Genomic DNA, 19,334 nt, shown 5'->3' with positions numbered 1-19,334 from the left:
CAATTAGTTCCTTAATAGCTTTTGAATTTATGTACTGGCACAGGTTTGTTTGCCACCATCGCAAGACAATCGAGATGATATTCGAGCAACATAAATGATAAGGCAGAACAAATTGAGGTACACAACAAGCTTGCAGTAGACTATGAAATTACCCGTTAATCTTAACTAACTGCTTAGATATGTAGACTGACGACACTGAAAGCCTGTCTGGGTGCGATGAACTTGTTTTGGCTGGTGCTACTCGCAGGGAAGCAGAGGACCACCGCTTACTAGATATGAAGATCACATGTATGAGAGGACAAGCAAATACACGTCACAATATTCAAAAGCAAATATACGCTACAGGGTTCTGTTACGCTTACAAAACTAAAAATGCAAAAGAATTATGTTCAAGGATGTACGTGGACACAAACTGATATGCCATTTTTCGAAAACCAAAAGTCATGTTAATTTAAAGTGGGTACTTCAATCATAGAGTACCGTTCAGTGAGCTAACCATCATATAATATCTCAGTGAAAGTGACTCGTCAACAAGAAATATATTCCGTCTCAGTCGTAAAAGTTGACAAATTCGGGCTTCATTTTTGTATGTTGATGCTTATTAGTGCGTGCCATGGACGCATCTCTAAAATTGACATCCAGAGTATCCTCCGCCCAAAATTAAGCTCCGTCAAAACAGATGACAAGGCAGTTTGAACCTCTCCACAGAAAACAATCCTAGATACAACTAGAGTGTAGTGTACTGAGGCAACCCTCTAGAAAAAAACGGAATCTACTGCGGCCACAAACACAAAAAAATATACTCTTATATTTATCAGGAGCCTTAGTTTAGCATCACAATCCTACGATAACATATTAACATGGCCATGGCAACTGATCCTCTAAAAATGATTCGAAGTATCTTCCAAACTTACTTTTGCTTCAGCGTACGGTATCAATTTCGAGCTATCATTCTCAGTTACACACTACTATGCATCCTTCACAGTCTGGATTATTTATTAATGTGTAGGGTAAAGTCAAACATCCAAAGCAAACAGGTATCCCCAAAGAAAAACAAGTGATTTTCCTGATGCATGTTACCACATGTTACAAAACCACGAGAACAATTTCACATGTTTTAATGTTTCTTATCATAGATGGTCAATGTGAATTTTATTCAGCATTTCTCTTTTGGCATGCCTTCTGTCACATTATTTACTAAATCTATTTTGTGGGCTTTTTCAGTAATAGTATCCCTGGGAGGCTGGGAATTCCTTGAGCCAAATGCAACACAAGTTGAGAACCCACTGATCTTCTTTGGAACCGACTAACCCGTATTACATCTAGTGCCTCAGAAAACTGGACTTTCCATATTCCAATACTTCCGCAAGAAATTCATGTACAGAAAACAGAAGTTCAAATTTGTAGCCAGAGAGCTATGTACTTTGTTTCCTGCAAGAACCCTAACGTCAATTGTACAGCCACTAAATTAACAGTTCAAATTTTGCAGTTCAGCTTTTAGAGCTATGTACCTGTTTCCTGCATGAACCATAGCACCAATTGCACAGCCACCAAATTGGAGCAACTTTATCTGATGAAGCTGACAAAATGTAGCTTGAACTTGCTTACATGTGTTTTGGACAAATATTAACGTCACGGGAAGCCCTGGCGGGCAGCTTCACTCCCAGTTGCAGCTCAAGTGGTCCAATCTTCCTGAACTGAACAGCCTCACTAAAACGGACATAAGCTCAAGCTCAGACATTGCATACATGATAGATCAATTCAAGTATTTGCAGACATACACCACGTACCATAATCTGAATCTCTGAGAAGTTTTGGTTGTAGCTTGGAAACATGAGTGTAATAACTTCTAACTTGACAGATCCTTGTTAGCATTATATTGCCGATCATCAAACAACTATAAGTCTATAACTACCTCCAGATCATTATAGGATGGATATCCATTTTAGATATGATTAAGATCTTGCTTTATCTATGAACATTTGGGTTCTTTGGCCTGTGATCCTTGAAGCTGCTTGCTGCTTAGCAAGGATTTCTGCTATAAGTTGTTTCTGGCCAAAGAGTTGTGCATTTTTCAAAAGCAAGTTCCTTGATGATGAGTCCACAGAATAGCCTTGACCAGTCATCCACTCCAAAAGGCAAAACAGTAGCTGTATCTTATCAGGCTTCTGGATGTATCGCTGAATTGCTCTCCCAAAGATATCCTGCATGTGAAATGATCATGTTCACCATAAACTAATACTAAGTTGGCACACTAAATATATTAGTATTAAGTTCTACTACCACTGCCATGGTAGATTACGGGGAAATGGAAACTGATGAAGCAAATTTGATCGATTGTAAGCATTTTCAAAGTTGCAAAAATAATTTTTTGTTAACTTCTATCATGTGATGAGCATCACCCTGTCTTATTGTGCTCTAAGAGTTAAACGTTTTTCAATGACCAGCCTTCCAGGGCTCAACTTCAAACTACAATTGAAAAGTACAAGCACAAAACTAGTACCTGGCTTATACGCCATCCTGAATGGTTTAGTGCCTTCATAACATCATTAATCAAATTTATGTTGCCAGAGATCATGAACTGTCCAGCAAAATTCTCCAAAGAGCGTGGAGATATCAGATCAGAATTGTCCTGTTAAATCGGCATTTTCTTAGTGAAGACAGACAAAGTAAACAATAGAGATACCAGTAGTGAACGCCAAAAGCATAATACCTTAATAACAATATATGCATCCTTTAGAAGTCCCGCTGGAACTAAGATGCCTAAAACCTTCTCATGAAGAGATTTGCAAACTGTTCTCTTACTGTATCTCATCATATTATACACAGAAAATGCTTCAGAAGGAAAACCTGCTTTACCTAGCTGTACCATTACCTCAGAACAAAGCTCCTGGAGAAGGTGTATAATACATTTGGTTACCATATAAAGATAGTTGCAACAAAGCGTGATAGAAAGGATGCTGCAAAAAAAAAGTGATGCTCGCACTCTATTCTGCGAACATGTCATAATATATTGTTGTAATTCTAATCAACCGTATCTAACAAGAAAGTTATAAGTGTGGCTTTATCCAGCATGTAACTTAGCTACCAGAACCAAAATACCTCATTCAACTGATGGCCCTTCGTATGCATATCTTCAATCGTCTTATATGCAAGGTGATAGACCTTTGCCTTGCAGAAGTACCTTATTAAGGTATTAAATGTAATATGATCAGGTGATATGTTTAATTCATCCATTTTCTTCAGCATTCTCATTACACTTTCCGTATCATTCGTGTTGCAATAAGCACGAAGTGATGTATTAAGCATAATAAGATCATATGTTGCATTCTGATCCTCAAATTCTTTTGCAAGTTTTTTTGCTTCTTCGCGATAACCAGCTCGATGTAATGCTGAAATCATGATACTGAATGCATAGCCATCTGCAGAAACAAGAAGATGAACATATCAGACAAAATGAAGATGACACAAATAGTAATAACACTCCGCTATGGAAAAAAAATAGAGTCAGAGCGACAAATTAAGTAGGATGCAGATAAATTAAGATCAAAATGCTTCAAACTAGCTCAACATGGTTTGCTAATCAGGATTCAAAAACTGCTTCACTACATTTAGAATGAGAAACTGAAATAGAGGTAGTTTCATTTGATATCTGGTTAGATGTAGTACCAGATTTAACACCTTTCTCTTTCATATCATTAAACAGCATCTTTGCTTCCCATATGTTTCCTCCTTTGGCAAGGGCATCAATCAATATGCAGTATGGCATCTGTATGCAGTATAAGGTTTAAGGGATTATTACTGTATGCACTAAAGCATAATTCTGGTCAATTTATAGGACCATACAAGAGGGACATGAACAGTTTTGTGTGTGAGACCACATGTTTTACCTCATCCTGTGCAAATCCTGAGGCTTCCAATTCAATTAGTAACTCCTTAGCCTTGTCAAAGAGACCACCTTTCGAATATACCTTCAACAAAGTGGTGAGCATAACCTGAAAAGGTAATTTAATTGAGATGTCAGACTGACAATCTTAGCAGCAGCATTTTGTCGAACATCCAAAGATAGTTTCGTAATGTGTAGAAGTTCACTTGCATGAGCACATCATTTCAACAAAGAATCATACAGTAGTTACTCCCTCAAGTTCACAAAAAGTTATCGTTTTGGACATAGGCTTAGCCAAATCGATGATATGGTGTAACTTGTCTCTGTACTTCTGTACTTTCTTACTGTTATAATCTATTGGGTTCTATAAATATAAATTAGTGGTCAGAGTTACGTTTTGCAGACTGTTGATGTCCAACATAACAGAGTTTTGTGAGTGTGATTGAGTTGTACAATTGTAGTTGATTGCGAAAAGGCTATATTATAAAGCATCCAGGATCACTAGTGCCCTCAGTTCAACGCGGGCCATCCAACAAGAAGCCCATTAAACAGATCGTGTGGAAAGCAGCAAATAACATATCAGCACCTAGATATGGTATGCAGTAGGCACTTCCTCCAAGTAATTTAAGAATGTGTATTGCAAACAATGTGTTGGTTCCGTGTTTCTTGCTGCCTAGCACAAAAGTATATGATTGCAAGCACATGTACAAGATTTGTTCAGTGATATGCTACATGAATACATGATGGTAGTAAAAAAATATAGTTAAACGGGACAACTTAAAAGAGAAACATAAATGGTGCAGCTTGAAAGCCCAAGCTGCATACTATAAGTCTAAAACACCCTGCAAGCTACACCCTGACATTTTCCCAATATCCATGCCAACAATTCTCTAACTTATCATAGGGATGTGCATGTCTATTGAGAAATGAACTCAACACTTCAAGAGAAGGAAACTTACAAATTTAAACTGAGAGCAAATCAGAGGACCTCAAAAAAAAAACAAGCAGAGAAAGTATACCTTATTTGGTGTTAAACCAGAGGACCTCAGATCTTTCATCAACAGCTCTGCTTTTTCATAATCAGAATTTTCCGAATATGCGTTCAACAGGGAACTGTAATGGAACAGATTAGGAGTATGGCCCTCATCCTTCAGTTTCTGGAAGTATACCTCAGCCTCCTCGCAGTAGTTATGAGATGCGCATATTGCCAAGAGGGTGCCATATATTACGCTATCCATCTGAAGACCACGGGAATTCAACTCATTGATCAGCTCCATTGCCTTAGTGTAGCCCTGCTTCAGCTTAATGCACCCTGAAAGCAGCTGGAGGTTGGACAAACAAAAAGCAAAACATATTCATTCAAGGGAAATGATGTTGCATAAAGCCCATAACAAAAGCTAATATGGAAGATGGGGTTCAAAGTCCCGTACAGTACTATAGGTGAACAGATCAGGTGATAGACCTCCTCGTATCATCTCATCATAAAGCTTGAAGGTGCTGTCAGACCTCCCATTCTTCACCAAGCACCCAAGAACTGAATTACAAACCGAGACGTGGACTCTGGTTGACTTATCCTGGATGGCACTGTAAACTTGTAGTACTTTGGCAGCGTTACGGCTCAAACCCAGGTACTTGAAATAGCTACTGTAAGACGCGATGTTGAGCATGTCATGCTTCTGCATCCACCCGAAAACCTGAAACAACGTTCAGCAACTCATGTATATTGGTACTGGCAAAATCTCCACAGCCACCCCCATCAATTGACCCACCACCCGACCATGCCCTAACTGTCCATGACAGCCATTGCTGTAACTACCTTGGAAAGCATATCCCATCGTCTGATTTCTCCATAGTGACGCAAGATTATGTTGCAATCCTGTGTCTTCAGCACATTCTCTAACCTGCAGATCAATTCGCAGGGTTTAACTTGGTTTCTGATTAGCACATGTGTATTGCGCATAGTACGCAAGTGGGGATAATCCACAGGCTGCAGCAGCTGAAGTTACTGTGGGGGTTAGCTACAACGACATAAAAGGATGCTCGTAAAGGAGTTAATCAAGAGCAATATGGCTGCGGGCATAAGTACCTTGTGAGGGCGGCGACGGGGTCGGTGGCAGCCTTGACCTCTGCCACAGCGCTGCGCCGGCGGGATGTCGGCAGGGTTTTGGGGGCGTCACGTGCTTCCAGCGCCTTGGGGGCGGCACGGACGAAGGGAAGGCTCCTCGGCCGGGACCAGAATGGAGCAGTCGCCGGCGGGGAGAGGAAGCGGGAGGCGGCGAGCGGCAGGGACGCGGCTTCCATCCCGCCGGAGTTCCAACTCGTCCGAGCGGAGGGTCGTTCGCCGGCGAATTGGGTGGGGATATGTTCACAGCAATATCGTCTGAATTGCTGAATGGGCTCTATTCCTCTCGTGAAATACAATTCTGATTTCCGAACGCTGCCGTCATGCTTAGCTAAGGGATTATCTTTTAGTTCTAAGAGAAAGTGCCAATTTCACACGAAAAAATAACCAATTCTCATTAATTCCTTGGATGACAATAAGAGATAACGCATTCTACGACTTGTATTTTTTGCATTCTCTAAAATGACATTGAGGGTTAAGAAGTGAATGCGTTATCCTACCAGTGTCTTCTTGATCCCGCTGATTTTGAAACTGACATCCATCATTACCAGCATACATGAATACAGTACAGAACTATGGCAAAATCCATAAAGAGAAAGAAAATATCAATGTCCTTCCACGCAAAGAGCATCGATGAAAAGTAAGTTGGGTAACAACATAACCGAAAGGTACATGATTCGTATCAGCATTCCGTATAGTGAGGTGACCTGATAATTCGCAAGTACGTGAAAGACTCTGCTAGGCTGACGCAACTAGACTATTTAGAATTTTGCCTTGACAATGACACTAGGCAAGAACAGAGAAGACGGCAAAAATCGATAGGATTCAACCTATCTGATGTACAACTAAGTGCAAGATCTAGACAGACATGTGCTCAAAGTTACAGGGACTTGAAGTTGTACATATAGCTCCTCAATGTGCTGATATCTTGCATTGACTTCATAAGTGTATGGTCCACGTAGAGGCTCAACGCGGAAGCACTGCCAAACAAGACATGTAAAAGACAACAATGTTATTATACATCAATTCTCCACAGAAAAGAAGATCAAAGGAAGAGAAAGTAATCGTACATCAAAGGGCCAAGCGGGAGCCACACAACATCCCATCGGATCCTTGGTAGCCTGCAGTGCACAATAAACAACAATCTTAATAACTGAATAATAAGCTCTACATCTTGCTGGTCGGTAACGGTCAAGGCTAGACTAGCACTACATTTTGACATGACAAGGATAGAGGAGCTGTTTGTAGGATTACATACTTCAAGAGGTAGTATGTCCAGAAGATGGAAACTGCCATGCTGACATAGAATGAATACCACATCCACCTCTTGGAAGAATTTGATTCTTGTAGTAGCCCCTTAACTGCTAATAAGCATCCAAGGGCAGCTATCCAATCTGCAATATTCACCATGGTCAAATATGAATGAATGAATAGATGTTAAAATATTTTTCGAGTATGTTAGTAGCATATATTATTCCAGATGTTTGGGAATAAAATGAGAAGGAAGCCTACAAGCTACAGGAATACAGGAATGATAATGAATTAATGATGATTGTAAAGGCGCGCTGACATACATCTCTCATGTTATCGTCATTTCTCAAAATCACATTACTAAAACCTCAATAAAAAAGGTAAGAAAGTATCTGAGAGTTAATTATATCGGTGCTGACGCAGGAAGCTAATATACTGTAGGACATATGATCGAGAAAGCTTCCACAAAAGTACCATAAAATGTTAGCACCTTAAACGAGAACGAACTTGACAGTTTTTTCATGTTTAGAAGTTATATACAAGTAGCATGCAAACTATGTAAGCTGTTGCAAATTTTGTATGTACAACTATGTCTTGCAACACTGACTTGTTTACGTTACCAACTGTAAATATCCAGTAACCCTGTTACCTGAAAATATGACCATCGGTGAAGGCAAATCTTCCATAAAGTAAGCATGGTATCGCTGTTCATTTGTAAACAATGAGTCAGACAACTAGCAAATGAAGATATTATCATTAAATTCAATTCAATAATACATGTAAGCACTATTGGGGAGATTATGATGGTGAAGCACATCAGTTGTACTAGTGAATGTTTCGGAGTCTATAACAAAATTACACAGCTCTTACATGTCTTGATAAGAAAACTCTGCTACTTCAATGGGCAAAACTCAAGTATTAGCTATGGGCACTAATCCACCGAAAACTGGTTTTCAATGTGTACATCCAAATGCCGATGCCAAACTCTAGAGAAATTGAAATGGCATCGGACAATGGATGCAATCAATTATAAACAGCAAACACCATGAATTAATTAAGAATCAAAAGGGCGGCTACAAGCAACAAACCAGTTCCCAGGGAGACCAGGCATGGTGGAAGCTGGAGTAGACGAGGAAGGCCGCGTAGCCGAGGAGGAACCCCGCAAATACACGCTGCACAGGCAAGAAATGACGATCGAGGGTGAGCACGAAATCGAACTTAATCGAACCATCCCCCATCGCAGGACTTCCAAACCCTAAGCCGAATGGGTCGGGAATTGGCGGTGGCACGCACCCTCCAACGGCGGCTGTGGTGCGCCTGCTTCTGCTCCAGCGACCGGACCAGCTCCTCCTGCTCTGCGTGCAGATCAAAACGACAACCAAGCAACAACGGAAGGGGGCTCAGTGAATCGGCGGTGGCTGAAACCCGAGCACAAGAAGGGTGAGGGGAAACGAGATGCGCACACAGCACATACCTTGGGTGTCCATGGGGACGAGGTCGTCGGCGTCGTCGCTGCCGTCGCGCCGCTTCCACCATCTCCTCGTCGCCGTCGTCGTCGTCATCCTCTGACCTGAAATCGGTAGACTATACGGGGGGACACGCTTTCCGTTTGGAAATGTGAGAACTTGGTCGAATCGTTTCGGTCCCGTCAATGGGGTTACACGGACGTGAGGGACTATTTCTGGGCCAAAATTAAACATTGATATTGCTGGAGCCTGGAGCAAATTGCACACCAGCCCAATGTTTGGCAGCAATGTTGCACGAAACACGTAATCAAACATCCGGTTCTCAAAAAAATAGTAAAAAAATAATCAAACATCCTTTTGCAGCTGAGAGCTGACCCTGAATTTTGGCACGAAACACATAATCAAGCCTCCTTTTTCTTTTCCAGTTGACCTTAGATTTTTATTTAGTTCTTTGCAACGGGCACAGATGAACTGGTTAGAGACGCTAACGACATAAGTTGGCCCTCTTTTCAGCATGATTTTTCGGCAGCATAAGGTTACAAACTATACTAATTTGAGGAAATTAAATTATACCATAATTATATGGCAATATTTTTTTAGAAAATGGGCAGCTAATTGTCGAAATCATAGAGATGTGAGCATCAACATAGCATCAACTGTATCTTAAGTTCATCTAAAAAAAAACTGTATCTTAAGCTAAGTTAGCCATGTCACTCCTAAATGTCTCATAGAAGTTCACAAACAAGTTATCCCCAAAAAAATAAGTCTTTGAATATGTTGTCAACGCTTCTAACTGGTTCATGTGTACCAGCTACAATGAATTAACTCAAAAACTAGGAATAGATTCTATGTTCTATCCAACATTGCTACCGACCATTCACATTAGGTGCAATGTACTCATGTTGGTGTTTATTATTTATTATTGGCTCTAGGGACAGTTGTTTCGAATATAAGTAGCTCATGAACACTATTCTTCGCAAAGGATATTTGAGTCTACTATTGCAAACGTAACATGATCATAGTGTGTGTTCTTTACTTTAGTCGCACAATCATGTACATAGAGAATGGAGGTTTCTGCTTGAATGTTGATCAATCTTTACCGATAAGAGACCACCATACACTTAGGGTGTGTATGGTTTGGTAACCAAGTGAAATGCAATGTCATGGTTTCTTTCCGCAGAACTGGGTTGGTTCCACTCATGTATTTTGTTTGCGGTAAAATAAAATATGATGAGTTGGTTTCGTTCAACTATATTGGTTGGAGAGTGGAATGGGGCGGATTTTGGGAATAGAAGAGGTGAGAAGGCATGTGGTGCGTATAGGAGAAAGAGAGGCAAGAGGAGGCGAGTGAGCTTAGGGCGTGTTTAATATAGAGAAACCGGTTATAGCAATTTCTTTTGAGAGATAGCCTTGTTACATTTTATTTCTCAACTAAATACTAGAACGACCTTCAGTTGTGAAACCATTCCATTACGTTCCACCTTGTGACCTCAACCAAACACACCCTAGAGGCCTAGAAATCTATCACAATTGATGGAGTTGTTCTTGAACACAAACCTAATGGTGTCTCATTTGTAAGGCCTGTTAGTTGGCTAGAGCATGAATTTGAACAATCAAAGTAAGCACTGTATTTCGAAATGATGATAATACAAATCACATGATTGGACTAGTGTAAAGAGCGGTGAGATCAGCATAGAACTTTTGACCAACAACTGTATTGGACACACCACATCAGTGATGCAATGAATGTGTGTCGTTACAAAATCACAATTGTATGGAAGTGAGCCTAGATTACATAGTAGTATAGTATTGGACCAATTGTTAATCAAAGCATGAATTTGGACAATCAAAATTACAGCTATATCTTAGAGCGGAGGTAGTACCAAGCATGTGATACATCACGATCAATGAGTGAATAGCTCAGCGCAGAGCACTGAGAAATCATTGTGTGGTGCATGTCATCAAGAATCCTACTCTCTCCATTCGCTTTTATTTAATTCTAGTTTTGTACTACTAAATTAAAATCAATTAAAATGGACTACTCTCTCCATTCCCTTTTAATTAATTCTAGTTTGTACTAAATTAGAATCAATTAAAAAGGAACGAAGGGAGTAGGTCAGGAAACCGACTTTGACAAAGTTGGGATGTACAAGTATATGATAAGAAATATCTACTAATCCACTAAGAACAAAAACACAAGAAAATAAGACCAGCGATCAATGGTTGCCCACAATGAAAACAATTGGCATCCGTCCAGAAATTTGTGTTCAACGGTTGCCCACAATGAAAACAAGTGGCATCCGTCCAGAAATTTGTGTTCCAGTCTTCAGCTCGATCTTACTTGCTAGGCCAAGCAGGATGATGCTCAGATCTATATAAGCCCCTACAGTAAATATCACAAGGCCAAGAAAATACATGGTTTCTTCGTCGATATTTTTGAAAATGAATTTGACAACTACAAAATCGCACATTTCATTCCGCTGAATTTAGCTCAATACCAACAGCTTCCACTCTTGGCAACAAGAGAACTCAACCGTTGGTCCGTTGTTTCATATTTGCATGCCGTACTGCTCAATCACAATCACAATCACAATCACAATCACAAGGGAGAAAAAATTGGACTCCACAGGGGAAACAAGGTTACTTCACTGCAGTGTTCGTACATACATCTACCTCTTCCCTCACATTCTTTAGTCTTGCTTTCTGAGCAGATTTAAGACTCGCGGAGGCAAAACCTCTGGAATGCTTCAATTTTGTGGTTCTTCTTCGTGTATCTCTCCCTCCTCAAAAAGATCATCATAAGAGACAGGCACACGAATCCTGTTAGCTACTGGTTTACGGGTTTCAGCTTTATTATTAGCAGGAGGTGCTTCCTCCGCATCAACTAAGTGCTCAGGATCATCCTGTGCTTCAATTTCCTCATCAACTAGCGCACTGCCCTGTGAGCTTGCATCTTCGTTTCTGCTCACATGTGGCCTGCCTTTCCCATACATAAACTGCTTCTGAAAGGAGGAAGTAGCAAAATCAATTAGACACTTGAAAACTGGTAGTGGTAGCAAAGATCATTAAGATCAGTTAAGTTGCACCAAAATAATAGTTCACTGCATCACCATCTGTTGAAATGTTGGTATGCAAAAGGAGAATGTGAAGGGAAAAATGCTGCACATCAGTTTATTGTCAACAAAATGAAATTATTTAGACATGGTCACTATTTACTTGATTTATGACAAACATCAATTCTAATTTCAGATGAATCCTAAAGGTTTCAAATACATATGAGTGCACCCTTCTCCTATATTATCTTTGTAACTCACTCATTTCCGTTAATACAAGATCACTCTGCTTGGCTCAAAATTAGTCAAAATACATGAAACTTGTTTTATTGACTGATTTTACTAATAATAATGGCGTGGAATATACACAGTACACATTTTTTGGGTGGGTGGGGTTAAGGGAGCCGTGGAAGATACACAATCAACAAACTTGGCTTGGATAAGAGCAATCTACTGTTGTACTAGTGCACTAAAGAGCCATGAGGAATGGTGTTACCAAAACTAGAACGTTGGCAAGTCAGAAAGATATCTTACCTCAAGTTCCCTTCCCTTCATCATAATTTCCTTGTATGCCTTTGGTTCTCGTGACTTCAAGATGTTCCAGAGAATTCCACCACCTGTGCGGAAACGACTTCCATCAGCAATCGTCTGCCCACCACACTTCTGAATGGCCTCAACCTGTAAGAAAATGTATTCAGTGATAGATCATTTAGCAAATTACAAGCAGAGTACTAATAGACAATGTTGGTTATTTGTTATCGCAGAACAAAACAAATCACCTCTGGGGTTTAAATACAGACGGGTTTTACAATGTTATTATCTGCTTATATACAGCAGCAGGAATTGTACAAGATATAGCTATGAAACAGGAACTTAACTGCAATTGGATTTGTCACCAAATCAAGTATTGTAGATGGAAATATAATTCAGTGACTCTTCTGAGAAACTCCAAACTTGTGAATTACTTAAAACAAACTAATCCATGGAACTGCAAAGAATCAAGGCAGTAATATTTGTAAGAGCGATAGGCAACAGACTTTCTAGGAAGGGTATGTAAGTCCATTTGGCAAATACCTACCGAGTCCACCACTGAGGCACAGGTGAAAACAGGGAGGCCCAGGACATTAGCTTACACTACAAGTCTATGATGTATTTATGCTCTACTTAGAAAGAAATCTATCTACATTGAGACACTATTGTTTAACTGATAAACTGGATCTCCTTTAGTGCTGCTCAACATAAGAATAGTTTGCCTACCTCTCTGACAAGATCACTGACAGCAGAAACACCAAGGCAGCCAATAGCATTCCAAACAAGGTACGACTTTTTCTCCTTCAAGCGCCTGCATGTGTCGAGGACAAATCTGCAACAGGTAAAACGAATTAGGCAGTTAGAAGCCTGAATCTAATAACACGACAAAGCAAATACAATTTTCCTTACATTGGCACAACACTCTTTCACGAAAACAACCATTCTACCGTTAATCTGAATACGTATGACACCAATTGATCACGCAAAATCTGACTAGATAGCACAATTGTACTATAAAATATACAGTGTTTGCTTACTTTTAAGCCATGTACTACGTCCAGTGGTGTTGTATTCCAGGATTAAAGAAAACGATGTGAACATTTTTCCTCCTCGATATAACAATTTCACGCAGATGAAATTAACATTTCCAATCGAGATTAGCAGAACCATTGTGCCTATGTACCATTTTCGGTACTAGGCAACTCAGGTTCAATGTTCCCGATTGTGAAAGGCAAGCATACAAAACCCATAGCATAATCATCAGATGTTAATTTCCTAGTTTCATATCGGGACTGACCTTTTTTTCTTTTTGCGAATAATATCGGGCCTGACCTAAACCCTAGGTGAGCGGTGCGAGGGTTCTTACCGATTAATGTCGGCGATTTTGGTGGGCGGCCCATCAGGCCTCGCCCTGTTCTTCTTCCTCCCGGACTTTTTCTTCTTCTTTTTCTTTCCTTCCGGGCCGCCCTTCTCCGCCTGCGCGGCGCCGCCATCGCTTCCTACGACGGCGGCCGGGGCGTCAGGGATGGGGATCTCCTCCGTGACGGCGTCCGCGTCGGCCATCTCCACGTCATCGCCGTCGAATTCAAGGGTTTCCTCGTCGTCTAGCACGGCGTCAAGGATGCTCTCGCCCCTTTCCATGGCGCCGCCACAATCAGAAGGGGGCCTGACTCTCTCGCCACTCTTCTTTCTTGCCGAAAGAAGCCGAGAGAGGAGCGCAGCGCAAAGTGGCGGACGAGGAAGGAAAGAGGGCGCCCAATACCAATATGGGTCGGTACGGATTTTGGTCTCAGGCGGAGGGCGGTGAGGCCTGCTGGGCTTGGGCTGCCACAAGAGATAGCGAGAGCACGGGTGCGTCTATTTGGTGGCTTGGGCTACCACCGCAAATCGCAACCGATATATGGGTAAATCCAACAAATAAGTAATATTTCCGCGAATCCTATTCCCCGCTCATAGCGGGCGCTATCTGGCGCTCCGCACAGAGCGGGGCTCGACTGGGCCGGCCCATTGGCGAGGCTAGAGTTTTTTTCCTTCGTTTTTTTCTCCGCTGTGCTGGCTTTTCGCTCCAGATCCGGTTTTTCTGATCAGTTTTTGCTATTTTTTTAAGTTTTGAACTTTTTTAGATTTTCAACTTATTTTAATTTTGAACTTTTTTCAATTTGAACATTTTTTTGAATTCGAACATTTTTGAACCAGAATATTTTTAAAATATGAACAATTTTAATTTTTTTTTATTTAAAATTGTTTTGTTCTAAAAAAATTCGAGTTAGAACTTTTTTAGAATTGAACAATTTTCAAATTGGAACATTTTTTGTCTAAACAATTTTTTATGTGAATATTTTTTAAGTTTGAACATTTTTTAAATTTCAACATCTTTTAGCTGAACAAATTTTTAGTCCAAACTTTTTTCGAGTTTGACCTTTTTTAAATTTAAGCGTTTTCAAAATCTAAACAGAAAAAAAAAGGAAAACGTACCCGAGGTTTGAAACTGGACGCAGAGGCTCCGTTGTCCGGCAACTAATGGGCCGAGCCCATCATGGCAGGTGGAGTACACTCGTGCGTGCGGAGCGAGTATTGCGTCCGCTTAAAGCGGAGATTAGGGACTCCCTAATATTTCCCCTCAAAAATAAAAGTCTTTCTATGGCGGTTAGCCAAATAAGCTTTACCTACAGCAGATTTGTTGCATCATCGTAATATGTGAACTACACATGCTTGTACTTTGTGTGGAGTCGCTGACTCATGCGCCATTCGCTGATGGAATGTGCGATGGCTAGAAGTGTGTGGGCTCTACAAGATGAGGAGGTGATCGAGCATATATTGCAACTATGAAACCTTGTGCAAAAAAAACTGGATATTCACCATGATGGAGTCCCTACAACGGCACAATTTTGTTAAAGTTCTAGTCACCCTTTAGGCGATCTGGATGGCGAGGCGAAAAGCCATTCATGAGGGGATTTTTCAGAGCCCATTATCAACACATTTTTTGTACGGAGTTTTCTTGATGACTTAGCCTTGGTCACAAAGCCGAAGCCACCTTCTGCTCATTCAACACCACTTTCAACTTCACCTCAATGGATTCCTCCTCCAGACGATCTATGTAGATGGGGCGGTATCGCGGGACAATGGAAAAGTTTCGGCAGCTGCTATTTTCAGAGATAGAGAAGGACACTATTTGGGATCTTCAACTATTGTCTTCCTGGGAGTTACGGATCCACCATCGCTGGAAGCACTAGTCTGCCGCGAGGCTCTCTCTTTGGCGGCTGATTTATCCATACAAAGAGACTGTGTTGCACTGATTGCAAGCAAGTTGTAAATGATATTGCTGCAGATTCGGAAGGCGTTTATGGACCGATTATCAAAAAGATCTTAGTACACCATTTAGAGTTTGAAAAATCAATCTTTATCCATGAAGGAAGGAAATCAAACTCGGAAGCTCATAGCTTATCTTGTCATGCTCTTTCTTTAGACCCGGGGCGCCACCTGTGGCTTCTTGAACCCCATGATATTTTGTTAATTCCTGTTGTTTTGGCCTTTGATCAATAAAGCGAGCAAGTTGTCCTAAAAAGTAATATTTCCATTCAACTATGATAATATTACAAACACATATAAAAATTTAAATTTTTTCATACGAACAAATTTGTAATGGAATTCTTGTCTAGCTTAGTTAGAGCAGCAACAATATAACGGGTTTCCTTTTTGATGTACACCCCTTGTTCGTTTTTAATCAACGTGGAGTGTGTTCAGTGCGTGCATGCAAGTAGGGTGATAGCCGCACCGATTAAAACCGACCAAGTAGAATAGAAATAAGTGCCTAGGGCTCCTATGCAAAGAAGCGATCTAATGCATTTTGCTACTACCCTCTACCGCCCGCGTCGCCGCTGGTTCCCCTGCCCCCGGCTTCTATGGCTGCAATGAGAATAAAGGTCGTTCGGCCCTCCTCAGAACGATGTTCTTGTCGATGGGCTGGAGTTTCGATTCAATCATCGATCATTAGGCTGGTAAGTGTTTGTATACGACTGCGATGTTCAGTGGAGGGAATGATGTCGCAGTGTTTTGGTGTCCTCAAGTTCCGTCTCCACCTGATAAAGCTCAGCTAGGTATGGCTTCGTCGGGGAACTTGCGAGTTTGGTGTTCCCCATCTTCGTTTTGCCAAAGCTAGGATTATCTTCCAACCCTTCTCGGTACTTCATGTAGGGGACTCTCTTAAAAAGAGTTCTCTGGTATATTTTCCTCACTTCCAGTAGCTTCTCATTAATCTATCTCATATGTCATATTTAAATATTTGAGGGAAGCGAATTTTACATAATGGGAGAAGCTCGGCAAGCCTCGAGAAGCTTTCCTCGGGGGAAACGGCTCGGTAGGGAGCACCTGTCGGTGAAAGGCGCGATTTTGGGCCGGCCCATTTGCGGAGCACGTCATCGAAAAAGAGACTTAAAATACCCGTGGAGATGAACCTGGATCTCGAGGATGCGAGAGTGGAGTTTGCAGCTAGGACGTTGAGCTAATGTGTGTTCGTAATGCACACTGGCCTAATCTATAATAAGTAAATAGGAGCAACCCACTTAAGTGAATTCCCTCACCATACAAGAATGCCTTGCCACCTCATCAAGAGAAATGTCCATTTAGTTTAAGCCACATAGTTAACAAAATTCATCTTTTTTTAACGCGCGTCTCTTCGTCTCATCTGCACGTTTCTCAACCCCACCCTTTTGCTACCATGAGTAACCGGTAGTAAGTTTTCTTCTGCCAGATGAGTTCTCGCTATAAATACCCAACGATATGATCCAGGTACGATCCAGGAATTGCAGCAGCGCAGCAGCGATGCATCCATCGACTCACCTCCTCTCTGTCAAGGCTGGTGCTTTACAGTGTCCCATTCTCTTCGCCATGGCGGTGCAATCTTGGCAGATGAGCCTGCGCGTGTGATCCGGGAAGCCCATGGGGTATTTGGTTTTTGTTCTGGGACAGGCCAAGCGCCTGCACCACAACATCTTTTCCCTCTGCGACCATGGTGGAATTATTGTGATCCACAATCATGCTATTAATGGGCAACATTACCCAACGCCCTGTCGGCATGCCTACCAAGGGACACCTCCTCAAGTTGATTGGTGGGCTGACTGGCTGCCGTTGATTCTACAAATTCTGGCTCATATATATGCATGTGGTGTTGTTAATTTTCTTGGCAAGAATCCATTCCATCAGCAATCGTCATGGTGGTGTGAAATTATGGCGTAAGAGATTAGTAAGAAAAAAAATCTCCACTTGTTTCGGTCTATGATAGTTTTCTGATCTCCATCACTGCTTTACATAAATGGGTAATTATTGATGTTTAATTGTTTATTAGGTAGCTCCGTGGACAAAACACGTCAACAAGCTGTTGAAATATTGGGCCCACTTTTAGTGGTCCATACTAGATTTAAGATTTTCCTATAAATCTCAAAGCCCATATAGTGGCAGCCTTGTGAGTTTGAGCTCAAGTTGGTGGCAGCTCACTAGGGAGTGGCAAGAGGTGGGAAGTTTAGTTCCACATGGAAAGTTGGGAGGAAGTTAGACCACCTTATAAGGTGGGTTGTTCCACCACTAGTAAGTGAGTAAGAATAGGAGTGGTTCACGCGCGCTCCTCCTCCTCCTCGCTCGCTCGTCTCGACACGTCACGACACGACACGACACGACACGACGCGCGCCACACTCGTGGAGAGTGGATTGAGCCGAGACTTTCCTTTCTTTTTGCAGTTCAGGAAAACGAATAGAGTCCTAGACGGACGCGTCGCAGTTAGTCGGTTCGGGTCGCTCCCGGGCCGTGGGCTATCTGTAACCGACTCGAAAACGTGCGCGCGACGTGGGCGTGCCCCACATTGCCTAGGGTTTCCTGAGCCTATATAATCTCTTGCCCGGCTACCACAGAAACACATCCAATACACGAGTTAGGGTTTCCACCTCTCTCTGCTTGCGCCGCCATCGTAGCCTACTCCATCCCGCGCGCCGACGTGCATCGGCAAACGGGAGAGCAGGTCTCCGGAACCGCTCGTCCTTGCGATCCTGTACGGGAGAGGGAGAATTAGGTTTTTGGGAAGCGCTCTGCGCGACTGCTCAAGCTCTTCATCACGGGTCGCCTTCCGTCCAAGTCGGGCGGTGCTTCCTACCGTCGTCTTCAACGCCGTCTACTTCGACCCGTCATCCCTGTCGTCAACAACGTTATCATCAACAACGTTACTGCTGCGACATCATCTGCTACACCTCCACCGCCACCTCCACCAGATCGATACGTGCGACATATCTCGATCTGTTTGCTGATGGATGCTTTATCGTTTGCGCTGCTGATACTCATGTTGATTAAGGCATCTAGTATGTTCGAGTTTCACATGTTAGCAGTTGTTGTCATTATGTTTTATATTGTGGAATTAATCATGGAAATTGTGCCTAATTATCCAACAATCCAAAAACCTAATTGTAGGCAATTTCCTGAGTTAACAATGGCTGGTTTTGCTGATGCACTGAGGCCGGATAAGTTTACCGGTGTGCACTTTAAGAGGTGGCAGGTTAAGGCCACGCTCCGGCTTACTCATCTGAAAGTGTTCGAAGTTACTGATGGTTTACCTGAAGGAACTATATCTGACCAAGATCGGAACAAGTTCAAGGAAAACAATACTCTCTTCGTCGGATGCATTCTGAGTATTCTTGCTGATCGTCTGTGTGATGTGTACATGCACATAACGGATGGTAAAGAGCTCCGGGATGCACCGAATGCTAAATTCGGTGCAACCGATGCGAGCGATGAACTCGTACATCATGGAGAGCTTCCATGACATCAGGATGGTAAACAACCGTTCTGTAGTCGAACAAGCTCATGAGATACAGTGCATTGCGAAAGAGCTTGAAATCCTTAAGTGTGCCTTACCTGACAAGTTTGTGGCTGGATGCATCATCGCTAAGTTTCCCCCTTCATGGAGGAACTTTGCCAAACCTCTCAAACACAAGAGACAGGAGATATCAGTTGAAAATCTGATAGCGTCTCTTGATGTTGA

The 19,334-nt window shown here is 41.9% G+C and overlaps 3 protein-coding genes across 3 annotated transcripts; all 3 read right to left on the bottom strand.

The window, feature by feature from the left end:
• Positions 1–971: 971 nt before the first annotated feature.
• Positions 972–6,254, bottom strand: LOC124660597 (pentatricopeptide repeat-containing protein At1g10910, chloroplastic). The gene is made up of 12 exons (XM_047198423.1): positions 5,973–6,254; positions 5,703–5,787; positions 5,317–5,580; positions 4,906–5,208; positions 3,891–3,995; positions 3,670–3,769; positions 3,103–3,422; positions 2,714–2,890; positions 2,504–2,632; positions 1,791–2,204; positions 1,512–1,710; positions 972–1,431 (listed from the first exon to the last, which is right to left on the bottom strand). The coding sequence occupies exons 1-10, from the start codon at positions 6,185–6,187 to the stop codon at positions 1,956–1,958; spliced, it is 1,947 nt and encodes a 648-aa protein (XP_047054379.1). The 5' UTR covers positions 6,188–6,254; the 3' UTR covers positions 972–1,431; positions 1,512–1,710; positions 1,791–1,955.
• Positions 6,255–6,640: 386 nt separating this feature from the next.
• Positions 6,641–8,894, bottom strand: LOC124661799. The gene is made up of 7 exons (XM_047199684.1): positions 8,734–8,894; positions 8,553–8,614; positions 8,348–8,431; positions 7,909–7,963; positions 7,267–7,402; positions 7,079–7,129; positions 6,641–6,988 (listed from the first exon to the last, which is right to left on the bottom strand). The coding sequence occupies exons 1-7, from the start codon at positions 8,819–8,821 to the stop codon at positions 6,889–6,891; spliced, it is 576 nt and encodes a 191-aa protein (XP_047055640.1). The 5' UTR covers positions 8,822–8,894; the 3' UTR covers positions 6,641–6,888.
• A 2,349-nt stretch (positions 8,895–11,243) lies between these two features.
• Positions 11,244–14,013, bottom strand: LOC124665591. The gene is made up of 4 exons (XM_047202990.1): positions 13,676–14,013; positions 13,036–13,141; positions 12,313–12,456; positions 11,244–11,727 (listed from the first exon to the last, which is right to left on the bottom strand). The coding sequence occupies exons 1-4, from the start codon at positions 13,948–13,950 to the stop codon at positions 11,473–11,475; spliced, it is 780 nt and encodes a 259-aa protein (XP_047058946.1). The 5' UTR covers positions 13,951–14,013; the 3' UTR covers positions 11,244–11,472.
• Between the last annotated feature and the right edge of the window lie 5,321 nt (positions 14,014–19,334).

This window comes from Lolium rigidum, chromosome 6 (assembly GCF_022539505.1).
Source record: "Lolium rigidum isolate FL_2022 chromosome 6, APGP_CSIRO_Lrig_0.1, whole genome shotgun sequence".
Classification (NCBI taxonomy): Eukaryota; Viridiplantae; Streptophyta; class Magnoliopsida; order Poales; family Poaceae; genus Lolium; species Lolium rigidum.
This window is presented reverse-complemented; position numbering and strand designations above follow the sequence as displayed.